Source organism: Phoxinus phoxinus (genome assembly GCF_949152265.1).
Source record: "Phoxinus phoxinus genome assembly, chromosome: 6".
In the NCBI taxonomy this organism is placed as follows: domain Eukaryota; kingdom Metazoa; phylum Chordata; class Actinopteri; order Cypriniformes; family Leuciscidae; genus Phoxinus; species Phoxinus phoxinus.
The window spans coordinates 10,004,386-10,031,685 of record NC_136881.1 but is presented as its reverse complement, the minus strand read 5'-3'; the positions used below and the strand labels follow the sequence as shown (position 1 = coordinate 10,031,685).

The 27,300-nt window shown below is 39.8% G+C and overlaps 1 protein-coding gene across 3 annotated transcripts; it reads right to left on the bottom strand.

Moving 5' to 3' along the window:
• Nucleotides 1–2,844: 2,844 nt before the first annotated feature.
• pcdh10a (protocadherin 10a) lies at nt 2,845–23,000 on the bottom strand. Of its 3 annotated transcripts, none has more exons than XM_079615303.1 (5): nt 18,581–21,198; nt 17,296–17,354; nt 16,625–16,731; nt 5,209–5,366; nt 2,845–3,029 (listed from the first exon to the last, which is right to left on the bottom strand). In XM_079615303.1, exons 1-5 carry the CDS (start codon nt 21,068–21,070, stop codon nt 2,976–2,978), a joined length of 2,868 nt encoding a protein of 955 aa, XP_079471429.1. In that variant the 5' UTR covers nt 21,071–21,198; the 3' UTR covers nt 2,845–2,975. The 3 variants fall into 3 exon arrangements, with proteins under 3 accessions (XP_079471429.1, XP_079471428.1, XP_079471427.1); XM_079615302.1 differs by lacking the exon at nt 2,845–3,029 and adding an exon at nt 22,623–23,000 and having other exon boundaries at nt 4,770–5,366; nt 18,581–21,030; XM_079615301.1 differs by lacking the exon at nt 2,845–3,029 and having other exon boundaries at nt 4,770–5,366; nt 18,581–21,567.
• Nucleotides 23,001–27,300: the final 4,300 nt, after the last annotated feature.

Here is a 27,300-nt window from a genome sequence, read left to right as displayed (position 1 = left end):
ATCCCCCCCAGCTGCCATGTGACGTGAGAGAAAGCAGATATCTTATTCTTGGTATTTGGAGAATTTAGAAAACGAACTCAGCGGTGTTCACTGGTCACCATCACATACTCAAAATCATGTGCAGAGACCCTAATAGCCAGAACCTCAAACAGCACAGGCATGTCCTGAAGAAAGGACATTTCACACTCTCTAAACTATTTAAATCACTAGAATATGGATTTTTACAAAATATTTTATTTCAAAAGGTACAGTAGCTATACTTATCTATGCTATAAGTTGAATTTTTTATGTATTAATTTACTTATTTATTCCCTTGTATACCTCAATACCTCAATAAACTTTCTTGTTTAAAAGAAAATAGTTTTAAAAAGGTGGATACCCTATAATCGATACCCCCCCCCCCCCCCCATTATATATTCTATTCTATTCGCATATATTTTTTAAATGTAATTCATTCAAGTGATGCTTCAAGTGACAGTTATATTGGTCTCCAGTCTTCAGTGTCACATGATCCTTCAAAAATCATTCTAATATGCTGATTTGGCAATCAAGAAACATTTTATATTAGTATAATTACTGTGGAAAACATTTGTGCTGCCTAATATATGTATTTTTAAACAAAACAAAACAAAACAGTTAGAATGTTACATAAGATTGATATTCCAAATAAATGCTTTTCTTCTGAACTTTCTAGTCATCAAAGAGTCTCGAAAAAATGTATCAAACCTTCCCACAAAATATTTAGCAGCAAAAATTTTGTTCAGTATTGATGATAATACAAGAAATGTTTCGTGATCAGCAAATCAGCATTAGAGTGTTTTCTGAAGGATCACGTGACGCTGAAGACTGAAGTAATGATGCTGAAAATTCAGCTTTTCCATCACAGGAATAAATAACATTTTGAAATATATTAAAATTTATATTAGATTATAGTTATATTAGTTATATCTGATTAGTTATATATATTAATTAAAATAAACATTTAGTCAAGTAAAATTAACAACCACAACAAGAAAAAAAAAAGAAGAAACTTCCTAAATTATTAAAGATAAACCCCACAGGGATGCTGGTCTAAATAGAGACCTCATTTCTCCTTAAAAGGCTTCACACTGTTATTGTGAGGACTCTTTGTGTCCATTCTGTGCAAGTGAAAAGTAATTTAAGTAATGTCCTCGTAGTAAAAGGAGTGCTTGATGTTTTTCTGTTGCTGATTATTCATGCGGGAGTTTTCATTTCAAAGCCTTGTTTTTAAATGCTGATTTTACCAATGACACAAAACTGGGTGTTTTTTTTCTCTCTTTTCTAATGGCCAATCAGGAACACTGGAGAAAAGGCCAGAGAAGTTTAATGTTCAAAACAGCTCTAATCACAGTCAGTGTGGCAGGACGGAATAAACATCCGCAATCAAAGTCTTTCATACTCGTGCTTATCATTTCGGGCCAAGAAGTAAAAGATGTTCTGAATTGCTTTGAATGAAACTATGAAGCCTGTGAGCTAATGTGTGTTATATATAGAGAGAGGAGACCGGGTGTTGTCACAAAAGACTGTTTCTCAGTTAGTTTTGAGTCCAAAGTATAATCATTAAAAAATTGATATATGGTTTTGTTCTTTTTCAACAAGTTAGTTGTCACTTTTACATTGGGGCGAATTCTTTTATATATTGTATTTGTATACAAAAGAGAGAAAAAAACGTGTTTTTGTATTTTGTGTTTCATTTTTACAGATTAAATTGTACAGATCCCATGCATTTCCTGAATTGTGTATTTTTGCATGAGCAATAACCGTGTGAATGATTTTGTGGTCTCAACTACATTTTGTGTGTAATCTGCTATGGATGTGTTTGAGAGAGAATTATGTCAAATGACTACAGCATATCAGATACTTCTGCACTTACAGACAGAGAGGCCACACAATTTGAAGCCCCAATTTTAATGCAAGTCTTTTCAGCACTTTGTATTTGTTTATGGCAATATGGTGTTTAGGAAACTATCCAATGGGCTACACAGGTTCAGAAAAAAGTATATTTATATATTTATATATATATATATATATACGTTTATATATATATATAGATTTATAGTTATTTGAAGCTTTAAAAGAGAACAGTACACACTTGCACACGTGAAGATAACCACAATGTCAGATGAAGTATATCCGTAGGCCAATGAGAGGACAGAATCGTCTTTTTTTCGTTCTTTTTTTTTTACTTTTTCCATTTTTTTGTGTCCCCCGCATCCCCGCTTTTTCTAAAGATAGTAACTTCAGAAGAACACTTGACCACACTGATTAAGAAGAAAAAAAATAAACGACTATAGAAAACAGTCAAGTCTAAAACGGATAGTTGAGTTTATAATGCACATAGTTTGGGCTGCTCTTTGTACAGTACGTTTGTACAAGTGTGTGTGTGTGTGTGTGTGTGTGTGTGTGTGTGTGTGTGTGTGTGTGTGTGTGTGTGTGTGTGTGTGTGTGTGTGTGTGTGTGTGTGTGTGTGTGTGTGTGTGTGTGTGTGTGTGTGTGTGTGTGTGTGTGTGTGTGTGTGTGTGTGTGTGTGTGTGTGTGTGTGTCGAAACGGGTAAAGGGCTCAGATAGTTGGTATAGTTTACAGTGGACTGTAAACAGAGACACATTGATCACAGAGCGGAGAGAGTGAGGAAACAACCGTGTCCATTGATCATCCATTTTTCTCCTTTTGTCTCTCCATCACTCCTAATCCTCTTTTTGAGCTCTCTCCCTCTGTTCTTCCCTCTTCTCATCCAGCTTTTCGGAGGAGATTTGGCGAGGTTTCTCAGTCCTGCTGAGACTTCTCAGGGTCCTTACGTCATCGGATCGCATCCGATTTAATCTGTTTCAGACGTCCGACAGAGCTGGGAACGACCGGATAGGCCGTGATTGAGTTCAGTAAAAAAAAAAGAAACGGAGGAAAATTTAAAAAAGAAACCCTTGATGCTTTTGGCCGGCTGCGTTACTGTGCAAACTCACGCTTTTTCAGGAATGTCCACACGGAAGGTGCTAGGAAATCCTTTTGCGTGCTATAGGGCAAAGAACAGGCAGAGAACATACGGGTCGTTAAAATCATGTTCTTACTAATCCTCACATTTATTTCCCAGGTTGAGTCTGATCTCACAAGGAAAAGTATTGCTGTTGCCATGTTTATTCATGCACTACTAAAACGTCGCTCTGTAAGTGTTTCTTTTTTCAGACAATTACATAAATCTATCTTTAGATCTTGCGTTTGAGTGAGAACTGTATAAATTATCTTTGTGTGAATGTCAAATTAGTTTTCTGTGACATGTACTGTAAACGTAGAATCCTGACATAAAATAGCTTAAAATAGAGTTGAGGTACAGTAAAATCAAGTTATTAAATATAGCACATGAAATCCATTTTGTATAGCATGGAAAATGTGACTTTAACACTTGCTACATTAACTGTAAATAAAATGTAATTGCAATTCAATTTATCTGTAAAATATAATTGTAATAAAAGTTTACATGCACAGTCATTGTGCATGTAAAATTTAACTAAAAGGTATTTATTATCAATAAAAAAATTATATATTAAAATACAATCAAATCAAATTAAAAGCAACCAAGTAACCAAGGTGTTACAGAACCTTCAGAAACACATTGCTAGAGCGACATGTTGGCGGTGCGCTGATAAACATCAGTGTTGTGACGTTTTCTTGTGAGAGTGTTGCCCAAAATTCCCAAGAATAAAAAAAAAACAGTTATGCAAATAGGATAGAGGCGGGGCTTGTGGATATAAGGTCCATCATATCCACAGTCGGCATGATTTTGCCAAGAAAGACATGTTCCTGGATCAACATCTTTTGTTGATCCAGGAACAACATTCCTGACCAAAAAGATAATCCTAACCCTATCCCTTCCCCTAAACATAACCCTACCCATAACTTATCCCTAAATTCAGAGGGAAATGCTAGGTGAATAAGAACCCCCTAACCCTTGTCGTAAGACTAAACTTGACATTAACTATAAACCTATCCCTCAAATCTGATTGGTTGATTGGAATGTTGTTCCTGGATCAACATCTCTGCGATGTTGTACTTGGTGAAATCCCATTCACCCATATCCACATGTCTGAAAGGATACATGCACATGCACACTTAATCTCCGCCCACAGGAGAACACACAGTGTGCACTTGCCCTTGCTTTAGCGCAGTAGCAGTCTTGCATTAAAACAGGGGTAACAAATTGCTGGATGTTTCAGCGACTGTGAGCGTTTACACTAGCAGTTTGCATGCTATAATCAGAGGCGAGGAGGCAGGGCGATGTGACTGTCGCAAGTGTGATTAGAGTAGAGATGTGGCATATGGTGATTAGAACAGACATGGATACAGTGCATGATGAGAAAGACAGGTACTTAATGTAGGATTTTGTCGGATGTATATGAAAGCTGGGAAATAACCGCTTCCATTCCATATGGCATGCTGTGTATTTCTGTTTATTATGGCATAAAATGAAAATGTGATAAATCATGATTATAGGAGATGCGGAAGCGTGTGATGAGGTATAGGCATGTTTTATAGACATACCATGTGTCTAACGTGATTATGATGAAGATAGATTTCAGCTCAAGGAAAAGTCACAGCACAAAAGTATGTGTTATGTAGGTTTGGATGACAAATTAGTTGCAAATCCAGCATTGATTAGCCAAATTTGTAATGTTTTCACCAGTGTCTTCAGATGCTTTGGGTGGGAGAATTTAGAGGGCAGGGGAAGGACAAAATGTTGAACACAACTCCACGATTTCACTCAAAAAAAATCCTTTATTGATATGTCCATATATTATACATTTATTGTTTTTTGTTTTTTTTATCATTTTTGCTTTTGAAGGAAAGGGGAAAACAAATTGGAAAGTGAGAGAATAGGTCAAGAAAGGGTGTTTTGAGAAATGGGATTACATTTTTTTTATTAAGAAATATAAATAGTTCTATACAAAGAGAGCCATGGGTTAGATTTGGAACAGATGATGGCAGTGGATCAGATCTGGGGGGGTTCAGAAATCGTACGTTTTGAGCGAGTACTCACACAGATAGTTGGGTTTGTAAGGCGCTCGGGCGCTTGGTAAGAGTGTGTGTAGCTCGTGGCGTGTGAGCGTGCCGTGGTGTGACTTGTCTTTGCCGAACGTAGAGAATGATCTATCATCGGCCTGATTGCACGGATCGTCCGGAACCACGCTCTCCTGTACCTCAGTGTCCGGCACCGCGTCCATTCCGGGGACGTGCAGGTTGCTACGGTAATCGGCACCCTGGCGACTGTCGCCGGGCATGAAGGAGGGCATCCAGCAACGGTCGGAGTGACCCAGAGCCTTGCACTCTTCAGTGCAGTTGGAGAAAAGATCAGCTCCTGCGGAAGACAGGGGAAAGATGGGAGGAAATTTAGCTTCATTCTAGTCAAATGTAATGTAGACTAGAATAAATAGAGTAATGTTACTATATTTACTATAATGAATATTCTCATTCCATCAGGGGTGTTTCCTCCACTCAGGCAAGGGAGGCAATGCCTCAATAAAATAGGGTGAGAAAATAATCCATATTACAGAAATAAAACAACGCATATTTTTCAAAATGTGACATTAAAAAGTGTATCGCTTGTTTGTTTTTTTAAAGTAACACTGTCCAACAGTGCACCAGCAGGTACAGTTACTGCGGATGTCCACGTCTTTCTGAGAGGATACAATGCCTCAATCGCTCTGTGGTTATAATTGGCTATGATTGGTTCACGCCATAAATCCCTCCTTTTGTTTTCGTGCGTGTTCGCAAATCAGTCTGAATGAACAAAATGAAGGCGTTAATGGGACGACTAATTAAAAAGTAAGCAAACAGCTCACCCACTTAGATATCACCGCTTTATGTCATGTCAAAATCAAACTTGAAATGGCCTGAAAACATGAAGACTGTGGGGTTTTCAATGAGCAAGCAGTTTGGTGAAATTAAAGATACATCTCCGTGTCTGTGACCAGTGTTTGATCCCAAAATATGTTGACTATTTAAAAGAACTGCTGAATATCAGTTCACAAGTAAAATATATTGTTTAAATTGGTACTGCCTTAAGTTATTATTTTGTTTTTTGTATTATTAAATGTGAAAATGCCTAAAACACTAACTTGATGAGATTTATACTTGGTTTTAATAAAGAGAACATTAATTACATTGTCAAAAAATCATTTTTGAAGTACAGTTAAGGTTGTGTTTATTTAACCAGGAAGATGTGACAACATTAAGTGTAACTGGGGACATACATTTACATTTGATTAATTAAAATATAAAAAAAACATAACTTTGCCTCCTCATTTCAGAACACAAGTACACGCCACTGATATATACTATATATGTGTGTCTGGGTGTGTGTGTGTGAGCGGCAATGTCCTTGTGCTCGCGTTCCGAGATCAATTTAACAAAAAAAAAATATGTTGTGTGGAGTCTACATTTTTCTTCACACTCTGAGATCTTCTGCCTTCACTTTATCCGCTGCTCTTCAGTGTAACAATACAATGTCAACAGAAACACAAAGGCAAAATTACTATGAATTATCCAGAGCGCAGAGTCTGAAATTATTCATATTTGAATGAAGATGATTATTTAACCAGACAGATTGCGAGCTTTTTACTCGTTTTATAATCAGCTGCAGTCATTGTCAGGCTTCAGCAAAGCACGGTAATTGACTGGAAGGCGGCCCACAGAAAGAAGGATAGTTATATACACAAAGCAGTGAACTCTCCAGCCTTTTGTTTCTCCATGTCTGCCTGCATGTCCCTCCCACCAACCGATATTAAACGAGTCGGCTGTGATGTTTTCATGTTGTTAATTTCACCGTGTCTCTCATCGGCCGGTCTCTCAAGTCCTTCGTACAAACACTATAGGCGACGCAAGCAAAACCAACAACACTGGGAGAAACCGTCCTCCGAACACACGCTCGCACGCACACGCTCTTGCTTTCTGACTAATGACTACACAGGGCATGATAATTAGCCGGTTTCAGAGGAAAAGAATGAGAGGAGAGCTTGAAAGGGAAATAAATGAAAGAGAAGGGCAGCGAGCAGTGTGGCGTCACACTGATCTCTAATAAAGGCCTCTGGACACAACCCCAACATGAGGCTCAGTGTTTCCAGGAGCGTAAAGACCGGTTCAGAATTAGGAAGAAGAATATGACCGCATGAATAAAGAAATCACGGTCATGGCTTAGTGGTTATGTGCTTGACAACATAAGCTCAAGACAATTCGAAACTATTTAGCATTTTGTTGAATTGATGGCGAATTCGTATGATCTCATTCGTACTCCTTTTGTATGATCTGCTTACGCGCCACATACAGTTATGTTTAGGGGTGGACCTTCATGCTTACCAGTACATGCTTCTAAAAATCATGCGTTTTCATACAGCATGTACAAATTCATACAAAATCACCACCTTATAAATTGAGCTTTGGCACTCATGAGTCATTAACAAATTGTAATTTCCCACTGATTGTTGGGGCAGTTAATGGTTAGGTATCTGGACTGTGGGTTCTAATCAACAGACTAGGACCACCACTAAAATGTGTGCTTAGCTTGTTATCAAGGTTAGGGATTTGAAAGTTTGAACTAGGAGAAAAGGTAAGAATAGTAATCAGGGTTAAGCCTTGTTTACATTGACGCATTCAGCCTGGCGTGAGCCATCCGTCCACGTGCAAATCAGCGTTTATACTTCATGCACACTGCATTGCACGATTCTCTGCTAAAGTGTATTATTTTTATTCATGAACACGTAACAGGCAATTTCACAGCGCAAGCGGAAACATGGTGCTTTTAAAATTATTTCCAGTCGTTCTCTGACTCAAAAAGTCCAATATAGGTCCATATTCTTAAAACCTTTCCGCAAGTTCGGATTGCCACATACAAAAATTGCAAGCACCGTGATGTCACTGTTGGTCTGCATATTTTTTTTACTTGATAATACTAAAATTTTCCAGGAGTAAAATCACAGTCAAGATGAGCAGCATAATATGGTATTGTATGATCTATTATGCAGCACCTGCATGCCCTGTCTTAATATATTACATGAAATATTAAACTCCTAATTTTTTATTAAAGAAGGAAATCTTATTAGTTCTTTTATCACAATTAAATAAGGCATTACTATGTATGTCACTAGGAGCTCTGTACTAATGTCTAATGGTAATCAGTTTTATTTTTATACTGCTAAAATCTCAGTGTTATGTGAGCTCTCGGTATGTGTGTAAAAATTGTCATATTTCACACATCACTCAAAAAGCTTAAATTATATTACAATCTATTATATTCTATTTTATTAAGTACAGTAAACATAACATTCTACTATATTAAAACATAACATTTTGGTCATGAGATCAAGAAGCTTGAAATACTTTAAAGTAAAGATGGATCACATCAATGTTGCTTTATCCTGTCATGTGACACTTCCTCAAGATTTACTTTTGTGCTTTAATTTAAACCTCGCTGCTCCAGAAGTTGTGGTGACCACTGAAGCGATTGTGCATAGTCCATTACAAAAAATTAAGCTGTCTTCCAGAAAATGACAAAATTACATAAATCATTGTTATAAATCATTTTAAAAGATAATTTTTTAAAATAATATATCAAAAGTAGCATGCATGAGTTAACTCTCAATCCCTCACTGAGCAATGGCTAACTTTGGATCCTGTTGCGTAATAAATGTATCATTTATAAAAGTGTCTGAATCACGAGTTTATTCATTTTGTAAAGGTTACAGAGTTCCATAAGAGGAATGACCTATATAAGAGTGAAAGAGCGGGAGCAGATACAGTCCTGTTGAAAGAGTGATGCACCAAGGTCAGATTCAAACCAGAACAATGATGGAGAGCAAAAAAACACAACAGAGAACGTGAGGTGAAGGAAAAAAAGACGAGAGAGTGAAAGAGTCTGTAGGCTGATATAAGGAAATTTGAGACAGAGGTAAAGACAAAGGCCCAAAGAGAAGGAGAGGGAGGCGGTGGATGCATGTCCGGCCAAACTCTAATCTCTAATTCCTCGTGGCAGAAGCTTTTCTGAGTGAGATCAAAAGACAAATCTGTGCTTCTGATAAACCTGACCATACTATACGTCTATGAGTGTGTTGATGCTTAAATGAACACACGGGGGAATAATGTTTTATTAGCGTAGAGCTGTTGTAATGATTTGCATAAGTGACCAGGAAACATGTTATTAGTGTGGCTTTGGGACCTGCAGGTATATGCATAAAAGGCTGTCGATTAAATGCACTGACCCAGAATACTGTGCTTATTAGAATCCCTATAGGAGACTTTGGTAGTTGATGAAGCATTATTGCGTGATCAAAGTGTCTGGTTATGTTGTGCACAGTGAAATCAGCTTGCTTGTAACGCCTCTTTCATTTACTGGACGGCACAGAAAACTCAAGATAATTGCTGCTGGATTGTGCGTATCAAGATACACTTTTTCAGGTTTTCTCAGAGATGCCATTCAGGCAACAGTTCTTAAAATAATTTTCAGTTCTTTTTCCACCATTAAGAACACTTTGTGGAATGGAAAGGTTCCAAGGTTCACATAGAACCATTGATTCCATTAAAGAACCCTTCATTTTAGGAGTGCAGGCATAAACATTCACTTAGAGAAAGACGTGATACCCTTCTACCTCTCTTTTAAAGCTCAGGGTACAACAAAGTATATACTAAGCATCAAATCATTTAGTCTCAGATCTGCTAAATAAGTTAGAATAGAGCTATAAAATAAAGATACATTGGTTCATCTTGAAATCTTTGATTTTGAATGCAGACTTTGGTGTCTAAGCAGTTTTCCACATTGCTGAGATCTCTTCTGAAACTCTAGAGGAGACACATGAGATAACTCGCGTATTTGTCTCAGGGGAGATCTGAGAAGCTTAAGCAAAAGTCTACATTTTCTCTATCATTGCTGTCAAGGATAAGGAAAGTTAAAAAGATTTCTGATGTGATTCTTCTTCCCTACGTGCTACTCAGGGCTTCTAATCTTACAGACTCAACATCCGAATCCACACTCGGCTCACATTTCTGCTCAGATCTGTTGTGAAATCCATAGATCACTTCCACAAGCTGTCCACTTTGTTATTTCACTATTATATCAGGGTGATATATATGGACAGAGATATGCGGGTGTACACAGAGGCATAAATCTTGTTAAAGCAGGGATCCAAGGCCATTGTGACATCATCAATATTAAGTACACAGATAAACCTGACTGCATACAATCAAACTCAATGTAATTAGAACAGCGGTCTCTAAATAGCCTCAACCGAGCGAGCAGACAGAAGCTCACAGCATGAGTTTCACGTCGATATCACAGTCACATGCAGAGACTCGTGTAGAACATGTAGGACTTGATACCGTCTCATACGATTGAGGTCGCTTTTGTATGTCGAAACAACCTCTGAATAACACAGAAAAGTACTAGAATAGCATGTCCTGAATGCAATAGTAGTGCTTGCAAGGCAGAAAACTAATAGTCAAGTCACCTTTATTTCTATAGTGCTTTATAAAAAGCAGATTGTTTCAAAAAAGCTTAAAAAAAAAAAAAAAGAATAATAAATAATGATCAATGATGCAAACTTCATTAAATATGAGAGCAGTTCTACAGCAGACAATAATGTCATTGTTCAGCTCAAGTCAGTTCAGTGTTGATTCAATAACATTCATTATGAAATGAGTTCAATGTGGCTATAAGAAGCTCTACAGGTAGTAGTGTCATCCAGCTCAATTAAGTTTTGTTCTCATCCAATAGTGACAGTACAGTTTTTTTTTTTTTTTTTTTAAGTTAGCCAGCGCTGCCATTTTTTAAATCATCTTTTGTATGAATATCTGAACATACGGTATATCAAAAGAAAGAACAGAATGTTATTATCATAGAGGCACATAACTGTATCCAGGTATCCTGGGTTCGACATTTCATTCAGTAACGTTATATGCTGTGCGATGTTTGATGATTGAGTTATTTTACATGTGCATAAGCAATGCTTCTATTGCTTGTTTCTGCTTGTTCTTAGCCTGAGTTTTGATTGTACTCTTTCATAAGATGTGTAATAGCGCCTCCTACCGTATAACAGTGAAAACAGTGAAAGAGTTAAGAGTCCTTTAATTCCAAACTATGCAAACCAAAGGCGACAGTGGCAAGGAACCAAAGGCGACAGTGGCAAGGAACCCAAACTCCATCAGGTGACAAAAATAGTGGGGAGGGGGAAAATTTGGGAGAAACCAGACTCCGCAATAGTGTTATTGTTTTATGAATTTAACTAATAAGAAATTATGTGATTTTCTGGTAGAATAATATCCTTTAATGTAGGCTTTAACCATCAGATCCTAGTCAGCCGAACGAGATTGCGGGGTGAAGGAGGACATGCAAACGTTGGCACATTGAAGCAACAAATTAGATGGGATTTTTAAGTTTAAAATAAATGTACACAAAACATCTGTGATTTCATATTTTGATGGGCAGGATTTAGCTTCAACTCCTATTTACAACACATTGCAATTAGCATAGAATATATCTGAATCTGTATTAAAGATGCAGCTAAATTTAGTTATGGTATTAGAGGCTCAGAAAAATGAAGAGAAACAATGTGAAAAAGCAATATACCACAATCACAGATGTTCCTATAGAAACAGAATTAAAATGCTCAGAGGACCCTGAGTTCACTTAAAAACAACAATGGCTGCGCAAGAAAAACAGACATTTTCAATTTGGACGGGATTAAAGTCACAAAGTATGTCTGTGAATCACAAAACTACCATCCTCAGGGAAAACAAGTCCAATTTGAATGAGGATTAAGGTTGAAATTATCTAGAAAACAAAGTTTGAATGCAGTCGTGAAATGGTTCAATCTGAGTTAAATGCTGAAATTTGGGCTGATAGTTCAGCATTAGTGTTCTTTGGATAAAAAGAACATGACAATGTGGCATCTATTATGCATTGCAAGTGGTAGACCTCAAGGATTTTATGATTTTTTTTAGACGTCAAGAGAAATTTGAGCTGTCAGAATAATTTTGTTTAAAACCTAAAAGCGATATGATTCAGCAAATTGCATTCACAGTTCTTTCCATTGTTCTGCAATACAATACATCCTTGTATTGACAATATCGTGTAGCATGTTGTATGCTATAGTTTAACACCTGCACTTATAATAAATATATGAAAAAAGAAAAATATCATGATTTTCCACGAAATCCTATATAATTGCAGACCTGTATTCGATTATGCATTAGATATCCTCAGCGCATCTGGGAGCTTTATTAACAACAATGATCGGAGTAGATGCTGAACTCTGGGGTTGCAGACTTCCAGAGAAAAAGGGATGATGCGTTGAGTACAAACACAATGACTAACTAAGCTGTTCTCTATCAGGAAGCGCACTGCATCCCACTGTGTGCGTTATTTTCGTCTCTTTCCGCTTCTCTTGCATTTTCTCTTCTGGAGACCTCATCACATCTTTTATCAATGGTGTGCAAAAGCATCCGAATGAAAAGGAAAAACACTGCCAAAGCCCTGATGAGCAGAATTTCCCTTCAGAACACCTGTCGTCGGGCTGACCAAAGACCTGAGCTCACATGCTGAGGACAAGCATTTTTGCTAGGGTTGGGAGGAAACTTATGGTAATTTAGTTTTGAAGAACAAGCGTGAAAGTAATGACGATTTGCTGAACATCTGGCTGGGCTTTCACTCAAAATCAACTAGCTGCAATAAGAAATTGCATATATAGTCATTACTGTCTTTGGGAATGATTAACTAGCGATGTTACTAACTTAACTGCATTTTTCAGTAATGTGTGTATCAAAGTTGTGTTTCTTCAGTAGCAAGCTTTTAGTGTGACAAAACACTGCATCACTGCTTTTTGTCACATTGTACTGAACACAGAACTTCATACTGAGCGAACCGGGGCAATAATCCAAATAATAAACAGCTGTTCGGATGGTTCATGTATACAAAAAAAAAATTCAAGTTGTTGCATGGACTTTTTTTTTTTCTTCATAGCAAAACATGTTAAATGCTGTTGTTTGACTGCATTTCATAATGTACACTGTTTTGCATTGTAATTGCACTTTGAATTTAGTGTATCATGTCTTTAAATTTAAAATTTATTTATCTGATATATATTTAAAAAGATATCGCTTCCTGTAATAGCCTCAGTTTATTTAGCTACCTTTTGTTTGTAGCTTGTAGCAAAGCGTACTATTTCAAGGTAGCTTGACTGTAGTAGAACTTAAAGTATGAATAGCTTGAAGCTTGCCAAGCTACAGTTTCAAAGTTATTCCCCCAGCATTGACTACAAACTATTTGCTTGTGCGTGTGTGTGTGTGTGTGTGTGTGTGTGCGTGTGTGTGCGTGCAGAGCAAATGGAGTTGCTCTGATTGGGAAATGATAGCATTAAATTACAGCGACAGGAGTGATTTGATTAACGTCATCACCACACATCCCTCATTTATAGATAATCATCAATCTATCGCTCACTCATGTTAATCTAATTGTGCAATTTGTCACGCCTCTGTCTCTTTGCAAACAAATGCAGATGTAACAGTCTAAATCATGTAAAGGGCTATTTTCTGACCTCAGCTCTTCTAGCTCGACACTCATGCTCATTTGAGAGACCCAACGGCCATTCAAATATTGAAAGATATACTTTAAAGTACCAGGCTTTTCTAATCTCATAAGAATTGATTATAAATAAAATTTCAACTATTTTAACGTGCTTAAAACATCCTCCTTAAAATGTTACATTACTTACATCAATGCCTACAGCTTTTATTCTATTTTTCATGTGTTTTGAAGAGATCAAATGAACCCCAAAGAGAAACAGATACCAGTCACTTTTTTCTTTTTCTTTTAAGTGCATGCATAGTGTGTGGTAAAACAGAAAGATAAAACTCGGGCAGACAATACACTCTTAAAAATAAATGTTCCAAAGGTGTGTGATGCAGTGATGCCAAAGAACATTCCAGTGTACAATTAAAAGAACCATGTTTTCTTTGTCTGAAGCATATTTTAATAATCGAAAGAACCTTTTTTTTCCACTCTAAATAAACTTTTTGTGCAATGGAAAGGTTCCATGGATGTTAACGTTTATTCGTGGAACCATAGATTGCAACAAAGAACCTTTATTTTTAAGAGTGTAATGTCTGCTTTAAGTTTTTAATGAGGTAAAATGTACATTAAATAATTTGAAAATATCTTTTTGGGGGGGAAAATTACTATTACTATTTGGCAACACTTTACACGAGCAATACATGTCTTACAGTATAAATCAATCTTTGTTATTTAACACATTGAAAAATATATATTAGTTAATAAAAAACAACTGTTCACTGTTCGTTTATTTCCATTAAATATGAACGGATATAACTTTTGATGTTAAAAATATGTTAATAGTTTGATGTATTACTAAATGTTGACATTAAGTCAATATTAGATCAATAAATGCATTAGAAGTAAACTAGTTAACTGCAAACAAATGGAACTTTATCTTAATGTGTTAGCTATTAATGTTATATTTACATTATTGGGATAAGGCTAAATGCAGCCGCTAGAGTTCTTACTAGGTCAAGAAAATATGATCATATAACACCAATTTTATCATCTCTACACTGGTTACCTATTAAGTTCCGTATCAATTACAAAGTATTGTTACTGACCTATAAAGCCCTAAATGGTTTAGCTCCTGTGTATTTAAGAGATCTTCTATCGCCATATAATCCATCGCGCTCTTTAAGATCACTAAATTCGAGGCTTCTGGTCGTACCTAGGATATCTAAGTCCACTAAAGGAGGGAGGGCGTTTTCACATCTAGCTCCTAAACTCTGGAATAGCCTTCCTGATACTGTCCGAGGCTCAGACTCGCTCTCCCAGTTTAAAACTAGATTAAAGACGCATCTCTTTAGCCAAGCATTCACATGATGCATCTCATACCTTTTATACTACAGTTAAATCAGATCAAATGCATTCATATTATGAACAGCAGCTACGCTAATTATTTCCCATCTGCCTTTTTTGTTGTTATCTCGGGACGCCTGTCCCGAGATAACTCAAATAGAGTTCGTCAGCTCCAGTTATGTATCCAGCCTCTCATGGAGACTTCAGATGCCCCAACGCCTGTGATGAGACGACTCGACGCCTGTGAAGAGACGACCCAACGCCGGCGATATGTTATGCCCTAAATTTCATGATTAACTAACTGTATTTTTGTATGTATATTTTTGAAATGCATTTTCTGTAAAGCTGCTTTGAAACAATGTGTATTGTGAAAAGCGCTATACAAATAAACTTGAATTGAATTGAATTGAATAAGGGACCCTAAACATAAGAGTATTACAGTCAATTTCAACAGAATATGAGGGTTAAAACGCTTTTTTATCTTTACTTTCTATCATTTGGCTGGGCTTCTCTTAATTTAGACTAATATCTCCAAATTGATGCTGTAAGAACAAAAGGAGGCGAGGTAGGGATGTGTGAAGGAGAGTGTGTGTGTGTGTGTGTGTGTGTGTGTGTGTGTGTGTGTGTGTGTGTGTGTGTGTGTGTGTGTGTGTGTGTGTGTGTGTGTGTGTGTGTGTGTGTGTGTGTGTAAGTGGTTGTTAATGCAGTGGTGCTACCCCTGTCAGTGTCCCAGGCCTTCATCTTAACCTTGCTGTGATAATTGGCTATGCGGAGACAGGCACTGAAATGGGAGTGCAGAAACTGCGAGCTTGCCAACACACACCCAGAGGAGAGTAGGGGAAGGAAAGGACACGCACACACACACATCTTCTCATTTTACCTATTTGATGCTCTAATAAGTTTTCAAAAAAAAATCTCAATCCCTCTGCCTCTTTCCCTTCCTCCTTCTGTGATTTTCCCCCCAGAAAGGATTATATCAAAGGCCTTTCTACAGTAAAGTTCCTTCAAACTGTAGTTACCTAAAATGCGAAACCATGCTCGTTTCAAAAATTTGTATTCCATTGTGTGCAGCGCATACGTAATATCTGGCAACCCGTCGTCTAACTGTTTGCCAAACCAAAGGCTGAATGTCATGATTCTTTGGAGAGAAAGGTCAAAGCTTTATCCAGTCGAAGCCGTGAGGCTCCACCTTGATCAATAAACCAGCAGAAGTAAAATATAGAACATGAAAGTCAAACAGCTCATCAAATTGAATATAGAGAAAGAATAAACAAAATTAAATCAAATTAATCTCCAACAAACTATTGCCATTTCACCGTGCTCGACTCAAACGTTTTTGGCATTTGAAAATGAATGGGAAAATAATTGTGTTTGGGGGTGTGGGTGGGGTGGTGGGCAGCTGTTTGGGTTTGTTACCGTGGAAGCTTTCAAATACTCATTAAATGCTTCAGAAAGCCTGTCCATCAGACAAGTCAGACTCGTTCGCGGCATTGACTGAAATCCGTTTAGCTCTGTTGACAGATGTATAATTTCCACGCAATCCCTATATTGATCCACTGTTGGAATCGGTTAAAGGCTTGTCGCGTTGCTTTCAAAGCCACAATGAGAGCAATTTCCCAATCTCTATGTTTCTCCTCAGCGTTCATTCCCCAGGGCCCTTTCACCCATCTACGCTTCTTTCAGGTGGACCGTAGGAGAGACACTCGTAATCAACTCACCTGCTGTGTGGCCCCGGTTGGTGGCGTCATGGTCGCTGTCTCCCTGCTCGCTATCCCCATGCCCGCTGTCTTTAGAACTGACGATATCTGCCTCTTGAAACGCTGAACTATAAGGGAATTTTCATTGTTTAGTAGTCATTTGGTAATTGGAGCTTTGTACTGCATTTTTCCATTAGAAGTATTGATTGTTTTGGTTATTTAACACTTTTGGCACAGTTTTACATTTTAGACTGCTGATTAAATTCGATATCAAATTCTGAATCAGACTTGTGCTGTGTAGTTTGAAACATTAGGATGACACATGCGACACTGAGTCAAGTTTGGGGATTTTGGCTAGGGGCCACATCATACTTGCTTTATATCAGTGTGTCTGTACCTATTTAACCATATTTTTGGGCACAAATTGTACCCAGAAGTTAGCTTAAGTATTTCTTTTTTTTTTGGAACATTGTTCTAAAAAAAAAAAGTATTATGGTGTGGGTTTGGTTTAGGTCATAGTATTTTAACTGGCTGTATATAAACATAATAGAAGTCAATGCAATGTTCCCATTTAGATTGTGTGTGTGTGTGTGTGTGTGTGTGTGTGTGTGTGTGTGTGTGTGTGTGTGTGTGTGTGTGTGTGTGTGTGTGTGTGTGTGTGTGTGTGTGTGTGTGTGTGTGTGTCATCTCACCTGTTAACACGACGGGGTCTATCCACCAAGTAGCTGAGCTCAGTTCTCTGGTGCTTGGTCTATAAGACATAAACAATAACAATAATTGAGTATGACATTCTAAGTATGAAATTCTGTATCATTAAAACACTGATCAGGCCTCTGTTCTGCTCTGTCCATGCACTAGAGCACCTCAACCATAGAACCGCCTTTGTTCCACTGATACCCAGCGACTGTGTGCTTTGCATACTTAAACCCTTGTCCAATACACTCCCCCCTCCCTACTCAGCCTTGACTCCAGAGGGCTACACCCTTTCAGAGAATGCCAGGGGATAGTAAAGTATACCTTGTTGGATGGCGGGGGCTCACTTAAGATAGAATTGCTCGAAACGCAAAGATGTTAGAATAAATGTGATAGCAGGTTGTAACCACCCTCAATATTCACTTTCCCCATATATTCCAAGTATTGGTCAATCGATATAGTATTTTCATTGATCTTTTCTGAAATGTTTACATTAAGGATTCCCTCCAGTCTTGAATATGTGGTTGCATCCTTGTATATAACAGACCCTAAAGTGCTGTAGTGTAATTAAAGGATCTGAAAAAAAGCACTAAAGCTCTGAGCTACCTTTAAAAGCACTATATGAGTCATAAGCAAGCAGATGATTACAATCTGACATTACTAACATGGAAGCTGAAAGATCACGACTGAATAGACTTTTAAGGTGCATATATGTATAGAGAGAGAGAGAGATATTTCTGTGGACTGATTCCAACCACTGAATTTGTCACAATAATTTCTATCATTTTTACTCCATTTTTTCAGAATCTAAATTTTCTGCATCAGTAATTAAAGTCGAAGTGGTTGAAAAAGTGCAATGAACTTATCAGTGAATATTGTAACTTTAGCACCACTTTGATTTTACTTAAATCAATTAAACATAATGTTTTAATATTTTTTTAGAATGTGAAACGTTATAGTTTGTCTCATTATAGCAATAAAGGGCAACACTTAATATATACTTAAACGTGTGTGTGTGTGTGTGTGTGTGTGTGTGTGTGTGTGTGTGTGTGTGTGTGTGTGTGTGTGTGTGTGTGTGTGTGTGTGTGTGTGTGTGTGTGTGTGTGTGTGTGATGCTTAACACATTAGCAGTTCATTTGAATTTCTATATGAATGTATGAAAATCAAATCAAAGATAGTTTCTCGACATTGTGAACATGTTAATGATGTATGTTAATATGGTAATGAGATGCTTTTGATTCACATAAACTGTTGCCCGTATAGGTAAAAAAAATATGTTTTCACCTCGCTCGATAAAATGCTCCCGTTAGAGATGATATCTGGTTGCTGATCCGCGTATCCGGCAACGATTGCCCCGCACGGGTTGTGCTCTGTGTCTGTGCTCCGGGATGGACTGCACGGTTTGAGAAACATCAGGTCGGTTTTGGCAGACTCCGGTGTCAGGCACACCTGGTAGCAGTAGTTCTGATTCTGGTGGTGCGAGCCGAAGCTGCCCGACTCTTCCACTGGCACCTGTGCGGTACTGGCCACATTAGTGCTCTGAACGAGCATGATGTCCGATTTGCTGAGCTTCTTCTTGCGCCCGCGCGCTTGGCGACTGCAACACTGACAGCACGAGTCTCCGGCCATGCACGTGTAGATGTTCAGTTTCTTGTCCTTCTGACAGCGCACCGCCAGCACGATCATGGCGAGGAGGAAGATGAAGGACACGGAGCCGAGAGCGATGATGAGGATGAGTGTGAGGTCCAGCGAGCCCTCTTTGGACTTAACTGACCCCCGGTCGCCGCTCCGGCCCTCCACTACGCTGTCCACGAGCACAACGTTGATGCTCGCGGAGGACGAGAGCGGCGGCTGGCCGTGATCGCGCACCTCGATCAACAGGTCGTACGGGTGCGGCGGGTCCCGTTTGCTGGATACCCGGCGCGCGGTGCGCAGCTCGCCGGTTCTCCAGTCCATCCGGAACATCCCCAGCTCGTTTCCCCGGAGGATGCTGTACGACAGGCGCGCGTTCTCGCCATCATCAGCATCCGTTGCAACAATACGGGTCACCAGGTATCCCGGCTCGGCTGAGCGGGGCAAATGTTCCCTCGCGGTGCCGTTTTTGCCCAAAGGTGCAATTACAGACGGGGTATTGTCATTCTGGTCCACTATGATGACATTAACGGTGGCGTTGGCAGTTAACTCGGGCGCACCGGAGTCCTTGGCGTGCACCATGAAACTGAACTCTTTTATTTGCTCGTAATCAAAAGAGCGCAGCGCGTACAAGTAGCCGTTCTCAGAGTTGATTGACACGTAGGTTAAGATGGACATACCCTGTATTTCGCACTCCAATATGGAGTAAGTGACATAGGCGTTCTGTCCAACATCTGGATCCACGGCGCTCACCGCGTAAATGTAAGCGCCCGGGACGTTATTCTCTGTCACGTACACGTCGTAAACCGTCTGCATGAATCTCGGCGCATTGTCGTTTTCGTCCGAAACGTGCACTTTGATGGATTTGCTTGTGGAGAGAGATGGCACCCCCTTGTCTTTGGCGACCACCGTGAGCGTGTACGACTCCGCTTTCTCGCGATCCAGCGGACCGTCCGTAACGATCGTGTAATAGTTTTTGAAAGACGACTTGAGTTTGAACGGAACCTCGCCGTGCAGCTCGCAGGTCATCTGTCCGTTCTCGCCGGAGTCCCGGTCAGTGACGCTTAGCAGAGCGATCACCGTGCCTGGGGCAGCCTGCTCGCTCACCGACTCCGTTACCGTGCTGAAACTAATCTCTGGCGTGTTGTCGTTCACGTCGATGAGTTTGACCAGAACTTTGCAGTGCGCGGGCACAGCGTTCGGCCCCATGTCTTTCGCCTGCACGTAGATTTGATGCGTGCTGCTCTCCTCGTAATCCACCTCGCCGGTCACTTCAATCCTCCCGGTGCGCGAATCGATGTTAAACAGATCCCGAATACGCGGCGGATTGTGACTACTTAGAGAGTAAACAATCTCTCCGTTCTGGCCCTCGTCCATATCGGTGGCATTGAGCTGAATAACGAGCGTGCCAACTGGAGAGTTCTCGCGCAAGCTCACAGAGTAAACGGATTGATCGAACGTGGGCGCGTTGTCGTTTGAGTCCAGTACTTTAACCACTAGCAGTGCGGTGCCGGTCCTCTGCGGCTGCCCTCCGTCCACGGCGGTGAGCACGTACCTGTGCACCGCCTGCTGCTCTCGGTCCAAGGGTTTATCCAGCACGAGCTCCGCGAACCGGTTGCCGTCGCCCTGCGTCTGTACGTCCAAATAAAAGTAGTTGTTGGTGGTGATGGCGTATGTGTTCAAGGCATTAGTCCCCACATCAGGGTCGAAGGCGTTCTCCACCGGGAAGCGGGTGCCCGGTGTGGCGCTCTCGGTGATCTCCACGGTGATGTCCGTCTCTGGGAAACTCGGCGGATTGTCGTTAATATCCATGACCTCGATCTCGACGCGGAACAGCTCGAGTGGGTTCTCCAAAAACACTTCGAGGTGCAGGTGGCACGGGACGGTCTGGCGACATATCTCCTCTCGGTCGATGCGCTCGTTTACCACCAGCGCTCCGTTCTCTAAGTTGACCTCCAGGTACGGCGTGCGCGAGCTAGGCACGGTCTGGAAACGGCGCGCGGAAAGTTTGGTGATGTCCAGCCCCAGATCTTCGGCGATATTTCCCACAACCGTCCCGCGCTCCTGCTCCTCCGGTACCGAGAAGTGCAGCTGCGATAACCCTCCATCCAAGATCGAGAAAAAGAGAAATATCAAAATCATCTCCAAACAACAAGTGCGCTCCTCTTTATCCCCTCGCTCTGTCTTGACTCCTTTTCTTCTCCAGTCACAGCTTAGGAATTACCCATCGCTTTGGTCTAAGAAAACATTTGCACTGTGCAATTTCCCAAATGAACATGAAAGCTCCTGTGTTGTACGGTGTCAGCCTGAAACCATGTCGCCATATGCGCAAGATCTATAGCCATTTGATATAATGCTGTCTCAAGGAGAGCAGAATTTAGTAGTCCGTGCGTCACAGAAAGACATTGCAGAACCTACAGATAGCCCGATCCTTAATACTAAGAAGCAAAACCTTACCAAAAACTCTTTTGCCTAATAAGTGGATAGATCAATTTCAAAATAAAAATCCTGAACGCGACCTATCGCAGACAAATAACACTTTTCTACATAGGCTATAGTTGTCTAATGGTTCATAATAACTGCGGGATGCTTAGAAATCCGTAGGTCCCCTCTTCTCGAGTTCTGCAAGGAGAGTGAGCATCAGTGCGTTGTTTTGCGCAGAGCTCTTGCCACCAGCAGCCAATGGACGCTCCGGACTGCCAGCGCTGCGTCACCTGATTCGACCGTGGGAATGTCAATCACACGCGCCCTCCCTCCTCAGTGCGCCCTTACATCCCCACTCCAGCTCACTTTAGAAGACATGTGAATCAATTCTCATTCTCCGTTTAAAGTCAAACAGGCGCATTCAAGGTAAATATTAGCACGGGAGAACACGATTCACGGTGTTCTGAAATCCCTTTTAGCCCATCTGTCAGTTTAGTCTTGAGTCCAATTAATTCATTTGTCTATTAAGCGTTTTAATATACGTAGAATGTACGTGTTTGACTGCTTTTGACAAAATGATGAATGTCATACTTATTTAAGAATCAATTCTCAATGACGACACCAGAATGTTTTGAATCTGAAGCACGGAAAGTGTACTCTTTAGTATGCAGTTCACGAGCGCGCATGCTGAGAGCGCGTGTATGTGGAGGAATCTCTGGGGGGAAAAATGGTGGCAATTTCAATGGGGGAAAATGATTTTAAAAAACTTTTTGAGTAAAAGCGTGTTTACTAGAAGTCACCTTACAATATAAGGTTAAATAGGATACGTCTTATTATGGTCAAATATTGTACACATTTTACACGTTTGAATGCACGGGGAACATGTAGGAGAGGAGTAGCCTACAGTAGGCCTATTGTTGAAAGTATGCTTTTAAGTAAAAAGTATGAATCTCATTATAAGTGATGGGCAAAGAGCATTCCCAGAATTCCCTGCTTGAACCATCATGTTTGTTTTTTATTAGTACATTTAGTGTCGAATCCTATTATAGTTCGTATTTTTGCATTAATTAGCCTAAGCGTCACGTGTTACCCTGATGGTGTTATTGTGAGTAACTCTCTGCTGTCTTTGTTATTATTGGTTTCAGGCTGACTTTGAGTGTTGTGGCCTTCCATTATACCACCAAATTGATCATCAGTACATTTTACAGCAACAAACAAACATCTCAAAGTGGTGGGTATATGATTAACAACACAATTTCATGACACCTACCTTCAAAATATATGTCATCACTGTTTCCAGCTAATAAGGCAGGGGTTTTTTTAACGAAAATGTAACACTTTACAATGTGGCTTCTTGTGGCAGACCCTTTTGCAGCTAATGAGATTGTTATCCGATTGTTTACCTGCGAGCCTCATATCAGTAACAAGATTAATCTCTCCGTCTTTCCTTCCGTTTTTATCTCATTCTATAGACTGCTGTATGCCTGCAACATGATTTAGGCTAGCCTACTGATTGTTTGATATCAAGTCAAGAAACAATCTCTCATTTTAGAATGCACTGCTCTCCTTTCCTCTGGTATTTACACAGTAATGTGTGGGTGCTGTGTTAAGCTCTTGTCACACGGCTACCAAGTTCTCTTCGTGTCGCAATGAGTTGAAAGCTCTCGCGCTGTTGGTCTCCTCCGCGTGCACTATCCGCCCTCTAGCGGAAGCACAGTGAACTACTGGTCTGTCGTGTATAACTGTGAGGGGAGAGGTTTCGCAGACCACACAGGTATCGTTTAATTATGTATTTGAATCGTCACCTCAAGGGCAAATTTAATAATAATAAAAAAAATGCATATTATAGTCTTGTATTGATTTGAGCCACGGTTTTGTTGACAACCGACAGTGTTTAAATTGGTCTCAGTAGTGATTTTAACAAGAAGCTCTCAACAGCAGACACTGAAACATCCAGAAACAGCATCTATATTTCTGAAACGAGTAACATGACACGAGAATTTGCTTTTTGCCCTACGATTATCCCCACATTAGAAAACTCCAGTCACAGGCGTGAGTTTCCCGACATCAGATGAATTTCAGCAAACAACAGCGCCTCCAAGCGGCCTGTTAAATCTTCTGATCATCCGTCACGCTGCTGAAGATGATTATCTGGGCTATAAGGAGATGTGTATAATTAAGAAGCTTTAATGCGAAATTAATTTTGAGGAGCTGTAAAATAAGCACAGTGTAAACTCTGCCAGTGTGGAGATGAAAGTACAGTTTTAAGAGAGATACAGACAATAATGAGTCATTTCTTTCCAAAGTAACTCAAAGTAAAGGATTTGTACAAAATATATAATAGATATTTTACAGTCAGATTGTCATTAAGACAAAATAAACCCTGACTGGGTAAACAGCCACACTGAAGGGTTTGTTGGGCTGAATGCCCTGTTGACTGTACAGGCCTATACTTATAGCCTATCATATTGCACTTACCGAATAAATGGACATTAAATGTTGATCCGAGTTATTTTATTAGCTTGAGCTAAATTAACATTTAGAGACCACAGTGAGACAAAACATAGCTTTCCCGCATGAGCAGTCACTACATCACTGCCCTCGACAATAGTTATCATTTGCAAATATTTGCCTGACTGACAAATCCGAAACAAGTATTTCAGAGGGAACAATAAATATTGCAGACAGCTTTAAAGAGATAGTTCATCCAATAAAGTAAACTCTTGTCGTTATTTACTCACACTCATCTCATGACTTTCTTTCGGTCTAAACTAGTTTTTGTCCACACAGTGAAAGTCAGTGGTGTCAAAAAAAAAAAACATTTGGAAATATATTTCTTTGTGTTCCATATAGAAAAAAAGAAACCGGTTTAGAAATACATGTGACTGAGTAATGGTGACCAAATTTTCATTTCTGGGTCAATGTCTTTAAAGGGGACCTATTATGGGGACCCATTTTTACAAGATGTAATAGCCTCGGGTATCCCCAGAATATGAGTGGAAGGAAAAACCTGCTGATGTGGTGCATGCACCTTTAAATGGAAATGAGCTGCTGCTCCCCACCCTGCTTTCCAGAAGAGGGCGGAGCCTTTACAGCTCTCAGATACTCTCCCAAAAACAAAAAAAAACATCTGTTTGGTTTTCATTATCATCTCTATCGCGCTCACGCAAACTTGACAACGCAGTTCTTCATCATCATGTAACTTTATTATCTGCATGCGTTTTAAAACCATATCAGTCTAAACTTCTTTTCTGAGCGCACACATCCCAAGCACGCAAGAAAGCTGGATGTCAAACGGCACGTCCCATGAGTATTAAACTAAGTTCTCTTTCATGGTGAATACACACAAGGTTATGTCAAAAACATACAAAGTTCACATGAACACAGTCGGTTATGTCTGTGAACGTAAACAACAAGTAAAGAAATCGAATGTGTATATTAGATCTGTGTATTAAAGTGAAAGCAGCGTAATATACAGTACTGATATATGCTGCTAATATGAATCAAACAACAACAAAAACAGAAAAACACTCACTGCTCTTGACTGAATAACTTAGTAGCTTTAATAAGAATACATTTATTACTTGAATGCTGCTGTTAAATGCTCTGGCTAGAAGATAAACATGGCGGAGTGTGTATTGCCCACTCAGGACGGGTCTATGCTAATAGGGCAGAGTCCGTCAGTAGTTGTGGGCGGGGCCTAATAATATGTGATGTCACTAAAGCTACAATCAGCAAAGGGCTTGTTCTGAGACACCGCTTATGATTTATGGGAATAAAAAAAAAAGGATTATGGGTTGATTTTGACCATTAGGTGGCTGTGTACACACTGCCGACACACATTTATGTTCAAACACTATGTGAATTTTGTATTATAGGTCCCCTTTAAGATCTTCAAATGGAAGATTGTGTTTGGTTCACAACATGTTTGTGTCTCTCTCACTCTGTCTTTCTCTCAGATGGAGTGATTTGTGTTGCATTCATCAATCAGCACGTCACAGCTGGAGGATGATGGGTGTCGTACTACACCACTCTTTCTCTTCCTCCTTGACCTTACAAACTAAACGCATCTACGTATTACTTAAAATCAGTGCACGCGCGTGTTTGTATCAGAGAGGAGGACAGAGGTAATGATATTGTGCCATTTTGAGAAATGAAATGATGGTTGCCAGGATATGACATGATGAGCATCTGCCGATTCTGCCGGCAGCCTACCAATAATTGTCCTCTTTTCATCTCTGTCTCACTTTCTCTTTCTCAGCAACATTATTCTGCGAGCGATGTCTGGAATGAGATGGGCCTTGGCGTGTTTGATTTTGTGCAGCGACTATCAAACTCTTTAAAAGATTTAAACCTCACTCATCCCTCCCAAATCCCACCTCACACTACTCAACGTGGAATAGCGGTGTTGTTCAAATATGATGTGAGAACAATGAGATTGAAGTCAAAGTTTACTGACACTAAGCCGGACCAATTCTCTGTTAAATGGGCTATTACACATACAACAGCCAGCGAGTGTTTGACTGGGTAAGACTTCATTACAGATTTCATTCCCGCTCAAGGTGTAGGATCTGTATAGCTGTCATTGATTGCATGAATGTGCGGGTTAATTGGCTTTTGGAGTGGGTTCTCTGTGATTTCGCCCGGCATAAGTGAGATGTTAATGAATAGCGAATCCTCTTTTGGGTGCATGCTGGTGTATGAGAGTGTGGCTGATCTTGATGCTCAATATGACTGTTGCTCCATTGTGATTCATACACAGTGACCCTGAACACCCAACAATTAGCTCAATTAGTTTGGATCAATAATGAATGTAACCAATGATTAACATTTAGCTCAAGGTCATCTGCCATCTCACAAACATGCCATGTTACATTTAAGTAAAGATGGTAAGTTTTTATGCCAGGTGATATGACACTCTCCCTTTGAAGTGGTATTCGTTATTTGAAAGGCTGTAAATTTGGGATTGAGCATGTTTGTTTGTGAAAAAAAAAAAAAAAGTTCTCATCAATATCTGTCTATGAGAAACACTGGTCAAGCTAAGACTATATAACCTAATAATCCTTATATTTCACATGTTCTAGGAAATTTGTCCACCCTGTTACATGACGATAGCCTGGGTGCCAGCCCGAACCCCGCCCACAAATTTTTTGATCGGGAAGTTCGGTCTGGACTCGATCCGTTGAGGAGAAATTATGCCCGGCTCCCAGAAGGCCGAGCCAATCAAATTGCCAGGGCGGGCTTTAATCGATGATGGACAGATGATCTGCGGTTACGTAATCACCACGTCATCAAAGAGCGGTTGGGTTGAATTGGTTTTCAACAAAGATGACTGCAGGATTGATATGTTTAGATTCCGCTACCGCGTCTGTTATAAAATGAATCGACAGCGCATTCATTTTAAAAGACAAACAGAGAACCGCAATCAAGACATTTGTCGATCGGAAAGATGTGTTTGCCGGCCGTCCTTCCTACGGGATTCGTCAAAAGTTTAATTTATCAGCTGGCTCCGATGGTGGCTAAGAAGATGTGACGTAATGAAAACCAATGGAAGGGATGGGCCCACGATCTCTTTTCTCTGAAGCCTCAGATGAACACGCTTCTTCAGCCTGGTCTCTTTCGTCGTCTTTCCATTTTTTAAAATCAGTCAAGTCGCGTTGCAACAGTGTTATAAAGTTGAGACAGGGCCGACAAATGCGAGAAGATTTATTTGCTTTATTGTCGAGATCTAAAGTTAATCCTAAATGGAGAACTTGTTCGTATATACATACACCTTTTGTATTTCTCTCAAAAATGCTATTCGTGCTTGTAAGTACTTGTACTCGGCAAATTTTTAAATTCTTTTTACATCAACGGCAAAGATAGTTTACACTCATTAATTTACTAGGCTACTTCCAGCGTGCGTGCAGTTGAGCTCTGTTGACAACTATGCGTTGCTCTGATTGGTT